Here is a 21,993-nt window from a genome sequence, read left to right as displayed (position 1 = left end):
ATTCTGGCCTATAGAAGTAACACTTCTACTGTGATGAGAAGCAACACTATTACTGTGATGTGAATTCACTATAGTACCAGCTATGCTCGGTGGCCTGCTAAGGGGCAGGTTGGAAAGATTCCCTCCCAAATCTTTTGCTAGGGGTGCCCCAGGATCAGATTGGGAACCATCATCCAATTTCTCAACAGAAGTGCCAACTAAGGTCTTATCTTGTTCAATGAGCATATTAACCAACAGCTGTCTTGAGGGATTCTTCCCTACCCCTAAACCTCTATCTATGCAGAGACTCCTTGCTTCCTTCCAGCTAAGGTTGTCGTAAGCTATGCTGGACAGATCAAGAGTTTGGACTGTACCAGACATGATAGAAAAGGTTTAAGGGACAGAAAAAGAAAGAAAAAGTTTCAGAACTTTTTAAAGAACAGAAAAAAAACTGTTACAACTTTTTAAGAACTTTTTGAAAGTTTAGAGGTACTTTTCAGCACTTAGTAAAAGAAGTGAGAGAAGAAAAGCAAAACTTTTTGGTTAGGTGTACATACACTGAACTTGTTTTGTATATTTTTCTCTTATGAAAAGTACATGACAAAAGTGGTAAGTAGTTGCAAAGTACTTATCCCACCGCTGCACAACCAATGTAGGAGGCTGGACTGGCTTGTAGTGAGTACCAAGGGGTACTTACACCTTGCACCTGGCCCAGGTATCCCTTATTAGTGTAGAGGGGTGTCTAGCAGCTTAGGCTGATAGAAAAGGTAGCTTAGCAGAGCAGCTTAGGCTGAACTAGGAGACGAGTGAAGCTCCTACAGTACCACTAGTGTCATATGCACAATATCATAAGAAAACACAATACACGGGTATACTAAAAATACAGGTACTTTATTTTTATGACAATATGCCAAAAGTATCTCAGTGAGTACCCTCAGTATGAGGATAGCAAATATACACAAGATATATGTACACAATACCAAAATATGTAGTAATAGCAATAGAAAACAGTGCAAACAATGTATAGTCACAATAGAATGCAATGGGGGCACATAGGGATAGGGGCAACACAAACCATATACTCTAGAAGTGGAATGCAACCACGAATGGACCCCAAACCTATGTGACCTTGTAGAGGGTCGCTGGGACTGTAAGAAAACAGTGAGGGTTAGAAAAATAGCCCACCCCAAGACCCTGAAAAGTGGGTGCAAAGTGCACCTAAGTTCCCCAAAGAGCACAGAAGTCGTGATAGGGGAATCGTGCAAGAAACAACAACACCAGCAATGCAACAACAATGGATTTCCTTACGAGAGTACCTGTGGAACAAGGAGACCAAGTCCAAAAGTCATGATCAAGTCGGAAGTGGGCAGATGCCCAGGAAATGCCAGCTGTGGGTGCAAAGAAGCTGTCACTGGATGGTAGAAGCTGTGGATTCTGCAAGAACGACAAGGGCTAGAAACTTCCCCTTTGGAGGATGGATGTCCCACATCGTGCAGAAGTGTTTCCGTGCAGGAAGACCGCAAACAAGCCTTGCTAGCTGCAAGGGTCACGGTTAGGGTTTTTGGATGCTGCTGTGGCCCAGGAGGGACCAGGATGTCGCCAATTGCGTGAGGAGACAGAGGAGGCGCCCAGCAAGAGAAGGAGCCCACTCAGAAGCAAACAGCATCTGCAGAAGTGCCGGAACAGGCACTACAAAGTGGAGTGAACCGGAGCTCACCCGAAGTTGCACAAGAGGGTCCCACGAAGCCGGAGGACAACTCAGGAGGTCGTGCAATGCAGGTTAGAGTGCCGGGGACCCAGACTTGGCTGTGCACAAAGGAAATCCTCAAAGAGTGCACTGGAGCCGGAGTAGCTGCAAAACATGTGGTTCCCAGCAATGCAGTCTAGCGTGGGGAGGCAAGGACTTACCTCCACCAAACTTGGACTGAAGAGTCACTGGACTGTGGGAGTCACTTGGACAGGGTTGCTGAGTTCAAGAGACCTCGCTCGTCGTGCTGAGAGGAGACCCAGAGGACCGGTGATGCAGTTCTTTGGTGCCTGCGGTTGCAGGGGGAAGATTCCGTCGACCCACGGGAGATTTCTTCGGAGCTTCTAGTGCAGAGAGGAGGCAGACTACCCCCACAGCATGCACCACCAGGAAAACAGTCGAGAAGATGGCAGGATCAGCGTTACAAGGTCGCAGTAGTCGTCGTTGATACTTTGTTGCAGTTTTGCAGGCTTCCAGCGCGGTCAGCAGTCGATTCCTTGGCAGAAGGTGAAGAGAGAGATGCAGAGGAACTCTGATGAGCTCTTGCATTCGTTATCTAAGGAATTCCCCAAAGCAGAGACCCTAAATAGCCAGAAAAGGAGGTTTGGCTACCTAGGAGAGAGGATAGGCTAGCAACACCTGAAGGAGCCTATCAGAAGGAGTCTCTGACGTCACCTACTGGCTCTGGCCACTCGGAGCATTCCACTGTGCCAGCAGCACCTCTGTTTCCAAGATGGCAGAGGTCTGGAGCACACTGGAGGAGCTCTGGGCACCTCCCAGGGGAGGTGCAGGTCAGGGGAGTGGTCACTCCCCTTTCCTTTGTCCAGTTTCGCGCCAGAGCAGGGCTGAGGGATCCCTGAACCGGTGTAGACTGGCTTATGCAGAGATGGGAACCATCTGTGCCCATCAAAGCATTTCCAGAGGCTGGGGGAGGCTACTCCTCCCCAGCCCTGACACCTTATTACAAAGGGAGAGGGTGTAACACCCTCTCTCTGAGGAAGTCCTTTGTTCTGCCATCCTGGGACAAGCCTGGCTGGACCCCAGGAGGGCAGAAACCTGTCTGAGGGGTTGGCAGCAGCAACAGCTGCAGTGAAACCCCAGGAAAGGCAGTTTGGCAGTACCCGGGTCTGTGCTAGAGACCCGGGGAATCATGGGATTGTCTCCCCAATACCAGGATGGCATTGGGGGGGGGCAATTCCATGATCTTAGACATGTTACATGGCCATATTCGGAGTTACCATTGTGAAGCTATACATAGGTAGTGACCTATGTATAGTGCACGCGTGTAATGGTGTCCCCGCACTCACAAAGTCCGGGGAATTGGCCCTGAACAATGTGGGGCACCTTGGCTAGTGCCAGGGTGCCCACACACTAAGTAACTTAGCACCCAACCTTTACCAGGTAAAGGTTATACATATAGGTGACTTATAAGTTACTTAAGTGCAGTGTAAAATGGCTGTGAAATAACGTGGACGTTATTTCACTCAGGCTGCAGTGGCAGGCCTGTGTAAGAATTGTCAGAGCTCCCTATGGGTGGCAAAAGAAATGCTGCAGCCCATAGGGATCTCCTGGAACCCCAATACCCTGGGTACCTCAGTACCATATACTAGGGAATTATAAGGGTGTTCCAGTATGCCAATGTAAATTGGTAAAATTGGTCACTAGCCTGTTAGTGACAATTTGTACAGAGAGAGCATAACCACTGAGGTTCTGGTTAGCAGAGCCTCAGTGAGACAGTTAGGCATCACACAGGGAACACATACATATAGGTCACAAACTTATGAGCACTGGGGTCCTGGCTAGCAGGGTCCCAGTGGCACATAACAAACATACTGAAAACATAGGGTTTTCACTATGAGCACTGGGCCCTGGCTAGCAGGATTCCAGTGAGACAGTGAAAACACCCTGACATACACTCACAAACAGGCCAAAAGTGGGGGTAACAAGGCTAGAAAGAGGCTACTTTCTCACAATAATGACCTTTTACCAATATTTGGGGATCAAGTCAACCAGATCCCTTAGCTGGGTTCAGCAATGGCAGAGAGCTATGTCCCAAGCTAAATCGGCTTTCAGTGGTCTGCATGACCTCAATAGGAAGTAAGTTGCTTGCTCTGCTGGCAAAAGCCTTCAGTGGGAAGGTGGCATTGATTTCCCTACGTAAGAGTGGTCTGCAGTCTGATTCGCAGAAAGGAGTATGCCTCAAAAGAACCCTGAACCTATTGGTGTGTGAAGGTCAAATTCCAAAGGTTTCGGTTTGGAAGTTCATCCCAACATGGCTGGTGTGATCGGCAAGTGCTCATCCTAATTTGGCATACATTTTCATTAAAACAAAAAAACACTAGTCGGTGTAGTCCCTCTTAAAAGAGAAGTGAGAATAAGCTGGTAGATCTATCACAATGCCGACCCACAAATTTGTTACAAATCAATAAAGGTTACAGAGGGTGTTAACCCCACTACTATTAAGGGTGGTATTTACATTTGAAGCTAGATAATGCCTGTTCCCCTGGTGTCCAATATAATTCGGAGCATTTGCTTCTTAGATGTCTCTTGCAGATGCAGGCACGAAAAACGAGCCTAATGTGTCTATGTTTAAAATACAGCACTTTGACTGAATGAAAATTATTAAATGGATTGGCTTGATATTTGTATTGCTGTGGCTCATTTTACTGAAGTGTGTAAATAGTTTTAAACTTTGAATGTATTTTGTCATTTGAATTTGCATTGTTTTATCAATTGTGCTGTCTTGGGTGTTTGTTAGAAATGGGATTCCTAGTTGGCTGAGGAATGCACCAAGGCTAGGCAGGAACCACCACGCTAGTCATGGTAAGCTGAATACACACTAAAAGATAACCTGTGCGCACCCTCTGGTGCCTTGGCAGAGAGCAGCCAGGCTTATCTCAAGAGGAAATGTGTAAAGTATTTGTGCAACACACACACAGTAAAACAATGAAAGCACCATAAAAAGACTCCATACAGGTTTAGAAAAATAGAGAATATTTTTCTGAGCAAAATAAGACCAAAACGACATAAATCCATTGAGTACTTTTCACGTTATAGGCTCTTTATACTGTGAGTAAAACACAATTGCTTGTATTAGGTTCCCTACAATAATTGTAGGGCAATTATAATGGTCCGATTTGGGGATCTATAAGAAACATTCTGGGCATCGGAGTGGGAAAGCAGTGCTCCTAAAATCTTTAAAAGGTATGTGTACCAGCATGCACTAAGTAAACTCAGTTGCCCAGGATATTGTGCAGCTCAGCAGCAGAGCCCCACACCTCCCCCCGGTCCCCAGGATTCACAGTACCTTGTTCTTGTGTGAAGCAGCGAGCTGCAGATGAGCTACTGGTATGGACAGCCTCAAGTACGGAGCGACTGATGTTGTGGTCTCCTCCCTGGAGCCACGCTGAGCCGAGTTAAGCCATGTTCATGCGGTGCTGGTTGCAGTGAGTGGGTGTTATAACTTCCTGCAGATGGAGCTGTAGTTGGGACACGACGTTACCCTGGCATTGCTTGGCCACAGAAAGGTGGCCATCTGGGCTGACATGCTGCCACTAGTCAGGACTCTGCCATAGATTCGCACAGAAACGCGGATCCTTTGCTGGGATGAAGCACTTATCATTTAGAGATGGAAGCGCTGGTTTTCGCAACACAAAGTTCTTTTCTTGTGCAAAGCGTAGCGCTGATTCTCACAGAACAGACTTCACAAGAGTGTATTAAAAACGGAAACAAAGTCTTTGATGGCCCTGAGACTTCGGGAACAGGGGGCAATCCAACAAGCCCTTGGAGATAACTTTAGAGGGAAGGCAGAGTCCAACTCTCCTTCCTGCAGAGTCAGGCAGCAGCAGGCAGCAGGGCTACAAGCAGAAAAGCAGTCCTTCCAGAAAAGGAGTCCAGTTGAGTCCTTTAAGCAGTGTCTGAAGTACACAGGGATCCCTGTCAACCCAGTACTGTCTGCTAGTGTAGCTATAGGGGGTAAATCAGCCCTTTGTGTGGGGACAGGGCACTACCCTCTAAAGTGTCCTTCCTGCCCAGGAAGACCCATCGGTATGCAAATGAATGCAGATGCAGTTGAGTGTCCTGTGTTGTGGATGTCTAGAGGGAATGCACAAATGTAACTCTCACCCAGCTCAATCCAGATGTGTACTGGAGATAGGCTGTCAGGCACACAGTGCAGTAAGTGCAGAGAAATGGCCACTTTCTAAAAGTGGCATTTTAAAAATAGTAATGTTAAATCCGACTTCACCAGTAAAGAGGACTTATCATTACCATTCCAAAAATATGAATCACTACAAAGCTACTCCTTTCTGATCTGGAATTACAGCTTAAAAGTATATTAAGGAATTTCCCAATGCAAGCTTATATGAGGAGTAGGCCTCACAGTAGTGAAAGGCGAAATAGGTTCCTTGTCACTACTAGGACATGTAAAACATAAGTGCACATGTCCTGCCTTTTACATACATAGCACCATAACCTTAGGGTTAATTAGAGCTTAACTTAGGGATGGCATATGTAATAAAAAGGGGAGTTTAAGGCTTGGCAAGAAGTTTTAAATACCAAGTCAAAGTGGCAGTAAACTGCATATGCAGGCCTCGCAAAGGCTGACGTGAGACAGGATTGAAGGGCTACTTATGTGGGTGGCACAATCAGTGCTGCATGCCTACCAGTAGCATTTGAAGTACAGGCCCTGGTTATATAGTAGACTACTTTACAAGGGACTTACGTGTAAATAACATATGTCAAACAGGTATACAACAATGTCATCATGTTTAAGGGAGAAAGCACTTGCACTTTACCACTGGGTAACAGTGGTAAAGTGCTCAGACTCCTAAAGCCAACAAACAGAAGGTCAGAAAAAGAGGAGGAGGAAGTTTGGGGTAGCCCTGCAAAAAGGGCCATTTCCAATAGTGTTGAAACATTTATATACTGTGTTTATGATACATTATATGAACCTAATGGTTTTACTAAATATTTTTTTGGTGAAGAAATGTTTGTAGCTGCTGACAAAACTGGGTTTGTGTGCTGAGTTTTAGGGACCCATACTCAAAATGGTAAATTTGAAAGTACAAGTCCTGGAATGAGAATTGCTCTTAGGTTAAAAGCCAGATGGGCTTAAAGGTGTTATATATGTCATATACATTTTTGGCAGTGATGTTTTTTCATCCATAAATTTAGAAAATGTTTAAGTTGTACTGACAAGAACATTTCCTGATCTTGGGGACTAGTTTGGTACACTTTAATTGTTCTGTGACAAACTCAAGTGTGATGAAAAGAGCTTAAAGTAATTCCGCTGTTCAGCGGGAGGCCAGCATTACAGTGGACTAGCTGCCAGGTCAAATTGATGCTGCCAACACCAGCACATTTATGTTTTTCTGTTACAGGAAGTCACAAGCCCAAAAAGTCCAAGTTGCTCCTGTTTTCAGGGTCTCGGCTCTAGACGGCGCGCATGCGCTGTCTTGAACTCAGACATGCTGTAGCCACTTCTGGGCTTACAGCCCCGCCCATAGGCCTCCCTTTACCTGGGCCCATTGTCGCTCCATTTTTAGGTGTCCCTATTTGTCAAGGGCATGTATAGGTCATGCCTCTTCCTCTGTTTATCACTCCCAGAGAGCAGGGATTAAGTACACTCTCCCTCCTCTGCGATGATTTTTATGACCATTGTGGGGACTTATTTTTTCTTGGCTGAGGAGCCCTCAGCAGGAGCGCTCGTGTTTTCACATGCTCTTCAAACACCTGAGCAGAAAAATGTAGGCTTTCGAGCTGCAGCTGAGTGGAGTTGAGTTTTGGATTTGAACAAGCCTAGTTGTTTTTGCTTCCTCACCTCGTGCTATTGTCGCGAATGTGAAGACAGTGGTTGGAATAAGGGTTTTATTCTAGCATGCGGTTGAGGACCGCCCCAGGTGACCTCCTACCTGGGCAGAGTCTGCAGTGTTTTAGTGAGCGCTGCTTGTGCTGGAAAGAATTCATGAGCGCTGGGATGTCAAAGGTGGCCATTGTTCCGCCGGCTCCCGACATGTGGGTCAGCTACAAGAGCTCTCATGTCTCCTGGGGCTTGGAGCTGGCAGGGAGGAAAGCACTGCACCAAAATCTTTAGCGGCATCAGCAAAAACATTTAGCATATTTTCAGGAGCAGTTCGCGTGGCTGGGGCCAGGTGGGGTAGGGGGCGCGTGGGGCACGGGCACAATAAGAAATTATTCTTTCCATGTAAAAGGATTTGCAGCGGTTGCTGTTGGCGGGGGGCAATGCTCCTCCACCCATACGGAGGAGCTGCGTCTGCATATTTTTCATTGCTGATTCCCTCAGAAAGACACCCTCCTTTCATAGCAGGAATTTATCTTCTAGGGAGAGGGAGGGCAGACACACACACTGCCTCATTATGGGGCAACCGTGCATTTTACAGTACACTCAGGCTGCATGCTGCTGTGAGCACCTAGCCTGAGCGATCGGAGACTTTCAGTGGGGGAAGAACATGTAGCGCGAAGGCATAGCACCTCCTCTACCCCCCCTCCCAGGCACTAGCTTCTGTAAACATTTCTGCCTCGCTGACTCACTTCTCTACAGCCCACCTGTAATGAAGCGCTTATGCTATTCGAATGTGCGAGGTTTGCATTGTGGTGCGCGATGTTGAGCTGATGGTTGGTTTATAAAGTCGAGTTTAATGGAAGAAAACATGTGCCTACAGAAGGAATCGGTCTTCTGTTACCAGATGATGAAGTGCAGCACAGGAAATGCTATTGCATAAAAAAAAACTGTTGTGTGTTTTTGCTTGTCACATTTTCAATTTTGCTGGAACAAAAGCTGAGAACAGACAGCTGCACTTTTGTATGAGGACTGTCTCAAGACTTTTTTATTGGCATGATTGCTTTAGTTTTTGGCCATTTCATTTTAAAAAGAAATCCTGCAAGATTGCATTTCAATGCTAGGCAGCACCCGTGTTTTAAAAGAGTGGACTCTGAGCTAAGCTCAGAGAGGTGTCGAAGTTCACTATCTTTAGTGGATAGTCTTCATGGTTTCATTTTCAGGTCTCGGCTCTAGACAGTGCCTTTCACCCCTCTGGCTTTCTAAATTCAGCTCACAATGAGGGGTGGGGGGTTTGGTGCTGTGTCCGTCGTAGCAGATGAACAGCATATGAAGCTACTGTGTTCATAAACTGGGAAACGCTGGACCGTACCCAGCCTTTGTCCACTGAAAAGGCTCCCAGAGCACTCCACGTGTGCCTGGATGGATTTCAGTTTTCTGTTAAAAAAAAAAACAAATGTGCGTATTTTTGCATACTTGGGTGCTCTGGATGGTGTTCATGAATCTGACTGCAGGCCAACATTTGGGAATCATTTGCCAAGGTTGTAAGTGGTGAGTTACCATACCGTCCAGTGGTGTCTCAATTATGTACAGGAAATGGTTAAATTAGGGTTTGTTTAATGAAACATGGCAGGAGTTATTCCTCTAATACCCTCTCTGGCATATAGATGGACTTGAAAATATGACTTCTCAAAAGGCTAGTCCTGACAATATTACATATGAAAGAAGAGTTTAGTGTTGATAAGAAGCTGGTTTTATTCATAACGTTTGCAAGCACTGAAGCCAAATATTGCAGTTGCCACTCTTAGTTAGTTTTTTAGGGTTGAGCACGCGCAAGCGCTCTGGACCATGTTGTAATCCCTATGTGGGCTTCTAACCACGCCCATGTCACACCCATCACTTTCATTAGTTCGTGGGCTTGCTTTTAAAAAATCAATTGATTCTATTTGTGTAAGGCATGCATACATCATGCCTTTTCCAGTGTTTAGCCCTCCTTGAGCGCACCGGTAAACTACTGAAAACATACAAGGCTCTGTGTTTTCTGCTGGTTTCTGGACTACTTTATCTTTTCATTTCCTGTGCAGCGCGATTTCTCGGGGCAGAAGTCGATCACTTTGTATGACATCGACCCCGTTACATGGATAGTTGCACTTTTGCTGGTTACATGGATAATTGCACATTTGCCGGTACCACGGATTATTGCCCTTTTGCGGATAGGTTTCACTGCGATCGAACTTCTGTTTCCTTTTCTGTGTCTCCTTCACAGTCATGGCAACCATCGTCTCGCATATGTGAAACTGTTTTACTTTTCATTATTAGTTTATGTGGCAAGAAAAGTCCGGTTAGGAGTTTACAATGCAAATAGCTCTAACATGAGCAAACGAGATCCCGCTACAATAGGGACAGACAAAAGGCAGACCGAATAAAAGATAACAAGTTTAGTGAGCATGGATCCTAGATGTCGCATTTAATGCCAAGAAGGTCTGGTTAGAAAACTGAACAAGCAAATAGCTAACCAGAGCTCGGCAATCAAAACGCTAGGCAGAACCTGAACAAAATAATGTGAATGCCCAGTAGGATGGCAAAGTGCTTTCCCCACAAAGACGTATGCAGGCAAAACGATTCCAGAAGAAAAACTTCTCACTTCTGTGTGCATTTTAAACCTTTACATTCTGGGAACATGACGATAAGTGCACTACTCTGACTCACTTTAATGAAACCAGATAGGGAATGCTGTACCACCACAACCTTGACGTTCTTACCACAAGTGAACATTGTGACAGCCCCCAGGAGAATATTGGGGCCCTGGCAGCATGAAGTCACATTGAGTAATCCTGAGTGTGCCTATGTCGTTGTCCAAAGGAAAATCTTTGCAATTAAAGGCAGACTTGTGGACCCACCCATCGGATGATGCAATGATGCACACAGTGCTTAATTTGTAAATAAAAACGTGCCGATGCCCAAAGCCCTCCTCTTAAACACGCTGCTGCTTCAATTAAATGTGCGATAAAACGTGCCGATGCCCAAAGCCCTCCACTTAAACACGCTGCTGCTACAATTAAATATGCGAGCACAGGTTAGTGAGGCAGTGTAACCCTGATGCCATCTCCATTTACAGCCACTCCCTGACCCTTCAGCTCACTCCTGCAGGTTTCTGCTTTCTCCCTTGTGACGTGTTATCGTTTTTCTCTTCCTCCATCTTTCCCATATGTGTCTTTTGCTCGCAGTAAATGCTTATGGCAGAAAAATAAGTTCCGGCCCTCAAAAAATAAGTGCTGGTGCTCCGCACCGGAAACAACAAACACAAATTAAGCACTGGATGCACAACATATACATCTAGAAAAGCTTCATGCTGCAAAAACCATGTGTGCTGCCTGAGCATACTCCATTCTAGCCCACCTCCATATACAAAGAATCTGAAGGGCTTCTAGCAGTGAAAGCCTACACAAGCATGAGGCCATCACTTTGTTAAGAGTGGTCCAAATGACTAGGTTTCACAGTTTTTCAAATGTCAGGCAAAGAAACGTTTCAGTTAGAAAAATAAATTCTATATTAAACAAGCTACAAGCAGTAAGAATCATGATTTTTTGAAGCTCTGGAAATGCATGCAAAACCAAATTCAACATGGTAAGCTTGATCCACGCTTTGTATACTGACATGTTTATGTCTGGTACTTTAACTTCTGTGGCCAATAAGTTGTGGGTTCTCTGAATGTATCACTGCTGCAATAAATAGGAAAGTGTCCTTAATTTAGAAATGGGTGCTACAAACAGCAACACTAACATCAACACCTGGTGTAGGCAGTGTTCATGTTCTAGCGTAAGACATAGGCAATACCTCACTGTAAGGAAGCTACCAGTCACTTATTCTGTATGTCTCCACCACAATTTACAACCACGGTGGGAATAACTCTGTGTTTTTGCTGAATAACCTCTGTGTTTTTACTGGGCTTCCAGGGTAGAAGTAAGCAGTAACCCGCACAGTTCAAGGCAGCGGGTGCATTTCCGCTGCTGTTTCAATGAGAGGGCAGGCCTTTTGTTCTTAATCTCCCTTTCTCCATTTGCAAAAGTCTGTCAGCATTTGGATGAAGGAAAGTAAGAGAAATCTCAAAGCCCAGGAAGTCAGCGCAGCTCCTCCATCCACAGTGGATGCGTACTATAATCAAATCTCTGGCACCGAGTGTGAAACGTGGACCTGCCAGGGGGAAAGCGCTGCCAACACGCCCTGGCCTGGGACTGGAACAGGATGCTGACTCAACACTAATTGGTGTGGAAGGAACAGCACTAAAATAAAAACACAAGCATTTGCAATGCAATGGGTCTTGCGTTTCCTTGAGTTAGAGCTATTAGCGTTATAAATTCCTAACTGGACTTTTCTTGCTACATACATCGAAAATGAAAAGCAAAACAGTTGACATAAGCGATCAGATTTAAAGCTCCACGGCTGCCATGAGTGTGAGCGCGAAAGAGACACACAAAAGGAAGTTCACTCGCCGTCAAACATATCGGCAAAAGTGCAATTATCCATGTAACAGGGTCGGTCCCCAAAGCAGTAACAAAACCGCCCCAAGGGGGGACAAACATATAGCATTTGCCAATGATAACAAAGGATGTTTGAAAGGCAAGCCCACGAACGAGTGAAAGTGATGGGTGTGAGGTGGGCATGGTTAAAAGCCCACATACATTCCAAGACATTGGAAAATGCTCAACCTAAAAAAGAGCTATGACGCAGCCAGCGCTGCCTCCCTCATACTGCTTTTTTTCATAACTTTCAGCCATGCTCAACAACAGCCGTGTTACTACACAACATGGCTAAAACACATTAACAGTGTCGTTGACAAAGCCAGTAGCTCTTGCATTGCAGGGACCCTATAGGCTTTGCCAATGCTTGGTTTTTTTTGAGGGGAGGGGTCTTTGTCAGTGGCGGCTGGTGACATTTGAAAGTGGTCGGACGTAATAGTCTGGGTACGACTTTTATGTAGCGAGCAAGCTCAGTGGACAAACGTGGGGTCCAGGGTGGGTTCCTCCACCCAAGAAAAAATAGAAAAAAGATTGGCAAATGGTCCATTTGAAAGGAAATAAATTTAGTGAGAAAGCAAGGTTTATAAAGCAGTGGGAATGTATAGTCTTGAAATATTAAACACATATCTTACTGCATTAATACGTTCACCCTTTACTTTAATGTGCGAATTGTACAATGCAACAACTTCAGGCGCTTTAAAATGTGTGTTAACCCACTGTCTTGCACTCCATGCGGCATCAACTTTGGAAGAATATGTTCCAACCAGGCATCAGGAAGCACACACAACTGCTGGATGCAACCAGTCATACAGAAATATGTGCAGACAGGCCTTTAAGTGGGATGAAAAAAGTGGGGGCTCTCTAAAAGGAAAAATGCAAAATGAGATGTTATTGCATCCAGAAATATAACACAACAATTGACATCACGTAAAGCCTGCCAGTACAGTTGGCTTTATCACTGGTTGTTAGCTGTGGAAGATAAATGAGTAACAACAATGATTAGTTATAAATAATTAACATTGAAAATGTTTCAATTCTGAAATTGTGAGACTATGAATTAATTATTGTTGAGGCCTGCGGAAGGAGTAGGGCCTTCAGTTATTTGTTCTTTAATGTTAGATATATTTGCCCTATTTCTCGTCACATCTCATCCATCTGCACATTTTCAACCTCCTCTCTCCTCTTCAGCACCCTCTTTTCACTCTCCCCTGAATGCACTCCCTGCATCTCCCTCATTTTACCACCCCAAACATACATTGCACTCATTCACATATAAGCACTTTATTTCCTTTTGCTTTTGCCTTCTAAATATTATGACCTCTGTGTATCCTCTTCACTCACATTTACACTAAGGGCCAGATGGATCAAGGTTTTTTGCATTCACAAACGGTGCCAATGTCCGTTTGCGAATGCAAAAAGACAGTTCAGAATGTAAGGAAGACATTCTGAACGCACTTTTAAGGAATCGCTAAAATAGCGATTCCTTAAAATTGAGACTCTGTTTAGAGAGTCGCAAATTGCGACTCTCTAAATAAGAAATTGCAAATAAGGATTCCTTATTTGCGATTTCTTAGCACATGTATGAAACAATTCCTAAATGCGATTTGGGCATTTAGGAATCGCTATTTACCACCAGGCTAAACCTGGTGGTAACCATGTGCAAAATTTTAAAATGCATTTTAAATGCATTTTTAAAATGTACATGTAAAGCACACATGCCCTTTTGGCATGTGTGCACCTTACATGTCCCAAAAAATAATTTTGGGGTGCAGCAGAGGGGGCCTAAGGCCCCCAGCACCCTGGGGTTTTGCATTTCCAAAATTGCGATTTCTGGTTAAGAAATCGCAATTTTGGAAATGCAAAAAATTCGCAGATATGGGCCAACAGGCCCATTGGTGCGAATGGGGCCGGTATCGCAATTTGCGATTCGGTAATAGCATTTGCGATTTTTAAGAAATCGCTATCAACGATTCGCAAATGTGATACATGCCATTTTGTGAGTCGGAAATAGCGATTTCTTAAAAATCGATATTTCCGAATCGCAAAAGGCCTTCATGATACATCTGGCCCTAAATGTCAAATGTAACTGGAAAACGTGATCAATGTTCTGTGTGCTTTGTGAAGACACCAACACACTGACAGGCACTTTGCTTCATCTTCAGCCTCAGCACCAGCCCTCTCAATGAAAGCCCCTCATAAACACCTGGCACGAATCAAAGTGTGCACTAGGCAAGACAGAAACAGATCATGATGAAACAGCTAACTCTCTTGGTGAAAGCAACATTAATTAAAACATGTGAAATAAAAGTAACTAAATCACTTTTTAATATTCATTGTTTGCATATCAATTCATGTTTTTGGCATTAATGCTAAGGGCATGATGATAGGGACAGTTTTAAGGCCATACAGCAAATAAATGCCTTTACTGTAAGCACATATTTCTCCCTTTGTGCTTGAATCCAATATTTGGATCAATTTTGCAAGGGAACAAGAACCATGCTCGTCTTTTGGATCAATTTCATGAGGGAACAAATGCAGCACCTCCACTTCTAAAGGAGCCAGCGATTTGCAGCCAGGGCCTGGGGCATCACAGTGGGAGAGGTTAGTGTGGCAAGGGGTCTCAGTACCATAAAGATAACATAAGATTAGTATTATAACACTGACCACTACCCAAGACAAGACTCCAAGTTACTCATGCTTGCATCCACTTTTACTGCGTGAGGAATGGGGGAAAAAGTGGTCTCTATGTCAGTGAATGTTAGACAGTTGGGATGAAGAAGTTTCAGTGATAAAAGGTACACATTTATTTGAGCTGCGGATTACATGTTTAATATGACATATCACGTCATTAGTCTGCAGAAGAAATAAAACGAGCATAACTAGCCATGATAAATTACTGGAACCATTACTGCCTTTGAGAGACGAAATCACCTACAGAGGCAGTGAAAGGAGAGGAGAGCTGAGAGAACCGATTTTTTTCTTATTGTCTGTAAAAAAGATAGAGCTCCAACTTACTTCTGTGCAGGGTTGTCTTTGGCATATTTATGACTTGAGGTCTTCAGGTCACACTCCTGTCTGCCAGAGAGCCATGGATGGAGTTATTTATTGTATTTATTCCATTTCTCTGCCACAGACTGCTTGTAATGCAGGAAAAGGGGATTTTCTTTGCGCAATGCCACATTCTTTTAATATAATGTGACCTCTGGTACTTAGACCCTTTGGATCACACCCCACCATTTGAGTAAATAGGAAAGGGTGGATAATAATATCGGAGTGACATGAAGTTTTCAGAAACCAGGGCTGAACAAAAAAGCTCCAGGCTGTTTACTATCAGGTCTTCTGGTGGAGGAGGAGATAAGCCAGGACGTCACTGCGTTCTGAGAAAATGTAAGGGCTTTGCGTGGGCACGCCCTGTCAGCCCTACTGTGCAGCTTTCAGCCACATACTGACGCAGGCGCAGTGGGGCTTTTCAAAGTGCACAACTTTCACTCGGAAAATGTTGTGCAGAAAATGTTTTACTTTCATCATGTAATTAAATATATGCTTCACTAGAGAGGCCAGAAAAGGCCAGGGGCGCAGCCCCTTAGCCCTTGAACACCAGCCGCCCCTGGTCTTTGGCCGGCCCTCTGAATGCTCCTTACTGCCACTGTAACATGCATCTAAACCTCTCATTTGATCCCGCGCTCTAAACCTAGCAGTAAGGCAAAGCCGAGGTAATAAAGGCCCTGCTGCTTTATAGAGGAAAACCTGAGCCACTGGTGAGCCATTCGTCACAAGTGGCCTACTAAGTAGATGGGTACATGTGCAGTCTTCCAATCATACATCAGGGAAAATAGCAGTGGCGTAACACAAAATGATACCCCACCACCACCACCATAAATATCTCACAGATAATCATTGGTCTTGGGTTGAATGGGACCCCATGAAGGACCGAAATGCCCCTGGTGGTTACCCCCACCCCCACCACACCGCAGGGGCTGCAGGGGGCCTGTATTACGTCCTGGCAAACAGAGTGGGTAAGTGTACAACACTCAGTATGCCTCTGTGTGTCATTCACCAGTCTCTGTGGCAAGGCCACATCTGGCAGTGGCCGGCCTTCAAGTGTTTTGGCCTCATAGAGTAGTCTAGCAATTGATAAATTAAATAAATAAATCTGCTAAAATCTAAAAGCGCTTGGAAACTCACTAACTCCAGTATAAACAGCTACAATTGACATTTACTTATTTGCCACTTGAATTGGCTGCTGGTTACATATATTTCAGCTTGCAACATTCATCCATTTGGTAGAATATCTATCCTGCACATGAAGGAATCTGCAGAGCATTTTGCGATCTCAGAAAAAAGAGATGACACAGGGCCCGACCCATCCCCTAAATTTCTTTGGCGGAGGGAGGGGTTGAACACAGACAGAGCTCGAGACAGTTTCAGCAGGTTCTAAAACCGGCACTGCTGCTGCATGTAGACATGTAAGCCACGACAATTCCCAACCCAAAACCAGTTGCCTTGGAAAAAATTTTGTTAGGGGTCCTGACAGATTCCATCCACCCACAATGCAGCTGCCAGCAGCACCAAGGCATTGCAAGAAACCAGCACCTCCCCTCCCACCCCTGCACACACACACACGTGTGAGGCTCAGTCTGAACCTTAAGGGAAGAGGCGCCTTGTGCTTCTGACTTGCACAACATGCATGTCATATTTAAACAAGCATTGCAAAGCCAATAGGTCTCACCTATACAAGAACTATTGGCTTTGGCAGTGAGTTTTACAATAGTGTACACCGTTGTGGCCTCTGTCGAGCATAGGTAAAAGTTAGTGGTGTGGAGAGTCAAAGTGAAGTGGGGGAGGGGGTGGGGTCATAGCGTGGTTTTGTTGGAGTGTTGTAGAGTGGAGTAGGGAGAGTAGTTGAGTGGAGGGGAGTAGAATTCAGTGATTCAGTGGTAGTGTGTTGTGGAGTGCAATGGGGTGGAATAGGGTGGAGTTGGTTGGAGCAGATTGAAGTAGTGGGGTGGACTGGATTGGAGTAGAGTGGGGTGGATTTGATTGGGGTAGAGTGGGGTGAATTGAGTGGAGTGGGGAGGATTGGATTGGAGTGGGGTGAACTAAAATGAGATGAGGTGGATTGGATTGGGGTGAATTCAAATGGGGTGAGTTAGATTGGATTGGAGTGGGTGGTTTGGATTGGAGTGATAGGGCTGGAGTGGATTGGAGGGGGGCAGATTGGACTGGGGCGGAGAGGGGTGGATTCAGTTGAACTAGAGTGGGTGGATTGGATTCACTGGATTGGAGTGGGGTAGACTGGACTGGAGTGAGGTGGATTGTAGTGGGGTGGATGGATTGGATTGTGAGTGGGGTGGATGGATTGGATTGGAGTGGGGTGGAGTGAACTGGGATGGGTGGGGTGAGTTAGATTGGGAAGGGGTGGATTGTAGTGGGGTGGATCTGATATGGATGGATTGGATTGGTGTGTGGTGGATTGGATTGGAGTGGGGTGGGCTGAACTGGGATGGAATGGAGTGGATTGCATTGGGGTAGGGTGGGCTGGATTGGAATAGAGTGAGGTGGATTAGAGTGGGGTGGAGTGGATTGAAATGGGGTGGGGTGGACTGGAAGGGTGGATTGGGTTGCAGTGGTGTGGGGCAAATTGGATTAGAGTGGGGTGGACTGGGGTGGACTGGAGTGGGGATGATCAGATCGAGGTGGATCAGATTGGTGTGAGGTGGACTGAATTGAAGGAAGTGGATTGTACTGAGTGTGGAGGACTGGCTTGAGTGGGGTGGATTAAATTGAGGTGGGTGGCCTAGGGTGGGGTGAATTGGATTTAGTGTGGGGGATTGGATTGATTATGGAGGATTGGATTGTGGTGGATTAGATTGGGTATGGTGGATTGTATAGGGGTGGGGGATTGGATTGGGGTGGGTGAGGTGGACTGTAGTAGGGTGGGGTGAATTGGAGTGGAGTGGGGTGGATTGGATTGGATTGAGTGAGGTGGATTGGGGTGTGGTGGATTGGATTGGATTGGGGTGAGGTGGATTGTATGTATTGAAGTGTGGTAGATTGGACTGGGTTGGATTGGAGTGGATTGAAATGGTGTGGGATGGGATGGATTGGAGTGGGGCTTATTGTTCTGGATTGGAGTGGGATAGATTGGAGTGGGGTAAATTTGAGTGGGGCAGACTGCAATGGGGCAAATTGGAGTGGGGAAGATTGTTTTGGATTGGAGTGAGGCAGATTGGAGTGAGGCGGATAGGAGTGGAACAGATTGTTTTGGATTGGAGTGGGGCAGATTGGAGTGGGGCAGATAGGAGTGGGGTGGATTGTTTTGAATTAAAGTGGGTCACTTTGGAGTGAGGCGGATTGGAGTGGGAAAGACTGTTTTGAATTGGAGTGGGGCAGATTGTTTTGGATTGGAGTGGGGCAGAATGGAATGGGACATATTGTTTCGGACTGGAGTGCATAAGATTGCAGTGAGGCAGATTGTTTTGGATTGGGCAGATTGGAGTGGGGCAGATTGTTTTGAATTGGAGTGGGGAAGATTGTTTTGGTTTAGAATGGGGCAGACTCCATTGGGGCAGATGGGAGTGTTGCATATTGCTTTGGATTAGAGTGGGGCAGACAGTTTTGGATTGGAGTGGGGCAGATTGTTTTGGAGTAGTGTAGAATGTTTTGGATTGGAGTGGGGCACACTGGAGCGGGGCAGATTAGATTGGGGTGGGTTGACAGGATTGGAGTTTGGTGGTTAGGAGTAGATTGGATTGGTGTGGGGTGAAGTGGATTGCAGTGGGGCAGATTAGAGTGGGGTGGATTGGGGTGTACCGCACGATTATTTGTTAAAGCATCATTTCAGAAATTACACACAATAAATGATGTTGCTTTGCAATATTTAGAACAAAATAATCCTCATATTCTGAGAACAGCACAATTTTGTCTTGCCGGGCACTTGCCTTTTGTTTGGAAATTATGTCATGTGTGCAGTGACAAATTACAAGGCTGTAAAGCAGAGCGCCACGCAAGTCAGCGAATGGTATACGACAGGTGGGCTCCAAGCCATTTACTGTACTCAACAGAGTCTTGCTAGCGAGACGCATGCACTGGCTCATGCACTCGCAAGCTCGACCCTAAAAACCAGGCTATAAAGCACAGTGACACGCGAGCCAACAAATGGTATGCGGAGTCCAAGCAGGTTACTATACCAGTGTCTCACAAGCGACCCTAAAAACAAAGTATTTACTTCTCCAAGTCCAGAACGGTGTACAACACACAAATTCACTGAGATGTACTGAGATGTACTACGGTTGGTGTGCCACCAGAGAGAAACAGCAAAGCGTAACATTACGTTGAGGGCATTTATTACGTGCACACAGTAAATCTGTAGAAATGGCACCCAGGATATATGCGCTGTCTAAAAAGACAGTCTTCCCTTGCTTAGACAAGATTCGCCTAGTGGCCTTACAGACATGTTTTTTAGTGGATACGCATCCTCGAATGTTTGAACAGAAGCTGCAGAACAGCAACAGGCTCGCCTAACAGTGCAGGTAGAGACAGCGGGACGGATTTACAGAGAAGCGAAAACCTGGCTGCGTCGAGGGGCTGGGGTGGCCGGGGCGGGGGGTGCTCGAGCAGATTAGTAGCAGCTAGGGCTGGGGAAAGAGGTGCTTCTTGGCGCACAAACAGGCTGAGGTTAGTTGCAGTGCATGATCAGGGAAAGAAAGACGGTGACAAACCGGAGTAGCTTTAAGACTGTCGAACCCACGGGGTACAAGAAAAACTATTCGAACACACTCGTTTCAGAGTCTAAGATGCGAGAGATCTGGGGTTAAGGGCAACAGAAGCAACTGTGTTTCCAAATCTACCACTGGCAGGCACTGGACGATTAGAATGATCTATTATTTTTGGCCAAAATCAGAAAAATCTTAAGGTATAAAAGAACACCAAGTTATCTTTCCTCCGCAGATGGAGCGGCTAGCAAGCCTCGAGATACGCACCATTGATCCTATGTAGTGGACGGCTTCGGCGCCCCTGCTGCCCCCTCGCACGCATCGCACTCGCAGCATGGTGGCTCTCTCCGGCTCTGACGAGGAATGTTCTCGCGACTGGTGCAGAGCCTGCTGTCCTTGGTGTCTGTCACTGACTGACTGCAAATGTGGCGAAAGGGATCCGTTGTACTAAGGGCTTTATATCAGCTCTGCGGCCCCGCCCCATTGGCAGCAGTACAGAACAGGTGCATACCTGCTAAGTTTTCAGTTTGCCCATATGTGACATTTTCATGCTTTCAGCATACTTACGCGTGACATTTACTGCATTATGAGTGACACTTTACTGGAGCACAGGGGAAGAACAGAATGATGGGTGCAGACAACATAGGGGACAGAGAAAGAAGAAGTGGCACAGATCGAGGTGGATAAAGATATAGGAACAGAGCCCAGAAACACACTCGGGCATAAGTGACATTAGGCAAAGCACAAGGTGGGCATGAAAAAATGGGTCAGAAGGGATGAGCCTTTGTCTACTTGCTGGTCAAGGAGGAGCATTACTGTACGCAAAAGCCACGTCTGGAGAAAGAGCCTGGAGAGGACGTGTAGAAAGCTACCTCAAAGCAGTTCTTTGACTCTAAATTATATCATGTTTGAAGTATTAATTTGTATTTAATAAGTCCACATGCTATCTGAAGCCATGCTTATGTGCAATATGTTTCATATGCGAGCACCAACGCTTATGAGCAGCATTGTGAACCGGACAGTACCAGCAGTTCAATCTATTGTCTATACTTCTGATAAGAGACTGCCAGCACTTATGAGTGTAATGGTTAATCAGAAAGTGCAGACCAGCGGGCTTGGTTCCAGGAATTAATATCTGGATGGGCCAAGGGAATGTTGAGTTGGGCCAATGGTGGGCTCAATTTTTGACAATTCTGGTGGCAGCCTACAAGCACTAGACTTACATTATATTTTCTTCCAAACAGTCATACAGAGCATGTGGGGAGTTATTTGAGATTAAAAGCTGATATCTATACTGGTCAGGCCCAACCCTAATTATTACAGCAGGCCAGGCTTCAATAAAAGCACCTAGATATCAAGTGGTTCGTAATAGTAGTGGAAGTTTAAGGAGATCCCTGTAATCCTACCCAAGCCTTTGCATCTTTGCACTATGTAGAATGGTAGAACTCCCAGTTCCAAAGCTATCAAAATCGGGGAGTGATCAGACAGTGCGGCCAGAAGAATTTCAGACACACGAACCAACTGTAATAACCGGTGGGTAATTAAAAAGTAGTCTAGCCGGGATTGAGTCCCATGTACCGCAGACACGAAAGTATATTTGCGGTCAGTTGGGTTGCAGAGGCGCCAATGATCCAATAGACCATGGTCTGACAGATTGTCACGGAAAAGGGCCTGGTCCGCATTATTACCCGTATCCAGACCGCTGGAGCGATCTAAGATGGCATCTTGCACTAAATTCCAGTCCCCGCACAACAAGTATTGGGAGGCCCCAATCTCTGTCAGAGTTCTGTTAAGAGAGAGGAAAAAAGAATGTTTGGAGCCAATGGGAGCGTAAATGGAACCATCACAAATCGAAGAAGATCCGAGGGTAAGCTTGGCCAAGACGTAGCGTCCTTCCGGATCGTTCCATGTCTTAAGAAGCCTAAACTGAAGAGATTGATGAATAAGTATTGCAACCCCACATTTCCACCCAGAACCCTGCGACTCGCCATGCACAGCTGGTGCTCCACTATAAAGCACCTTGCCCACCCAATCTCTGCAAAGTTTTCCTGACTCAGATGGGGTGAGGTGGGTTTCCTGTAAAAGAGCAATGTCAGTACTTTTTTATCGGAGATAAGAGAGGACCTTCTGACGCTTGATATAATGAGTCATACCATGTACGTTCCAAGAGAGAACTGTGAGCGGGGTCGTCGATCCCATTATGCAGTAGAGTAGGAGCGCAGTCTTACAAGT

The 21,993-nt window shown here is 45.7% G+C and overlaps 1 protein-coding gene across 1 annotated transcript in view; it reads right to left on the bottom strand.

Annotated features, from left to right (window-relative positions):
* The window catches only part of LOC138284114 (glycine amidinotransferase, mitochondrial-like), a 179,329-nt gene extending 159,144 nt beyond the window's left edge, over positions 1-20,185 (bottom strand). Inside the window, exon 1 of the mRNA XM_069222553.1 lies at positions 20,029-20,185. Within this exon, the coding sequence (XP_069078654.1) occupies positions 20,029-20,097 (69 nt within the window). The 5' untranslated portion in view covers positions 20,098-20,185. The remainder of the gene's footprint in view (positions 1-20,028) is intronic.
* Positions 20,186-21,993: the final 1,808 nt, after the last annotated feature.

This window comes from Pleurodeles waltl, chromosome 3_1 (assembly GCF_031143425.1).
Source record: "Pleurodeles waltl isolate 20211129_DDA chromosome 3_1, aPleWal1.hap1.20221129, whole genome shotgun sequence".
Classification (NCBI taxonomy): domain Eukaryota; kingdom Metazoa; phylum Chordata; class Amphibia; order Caudata; family Salamandridae; genus Pleurodeles; species Pleurodeles waltl.
Note: the sequence above shows the minus strand (reverse complement) of the source record. Positions and strands in the feature narration are given on the sequence as shown.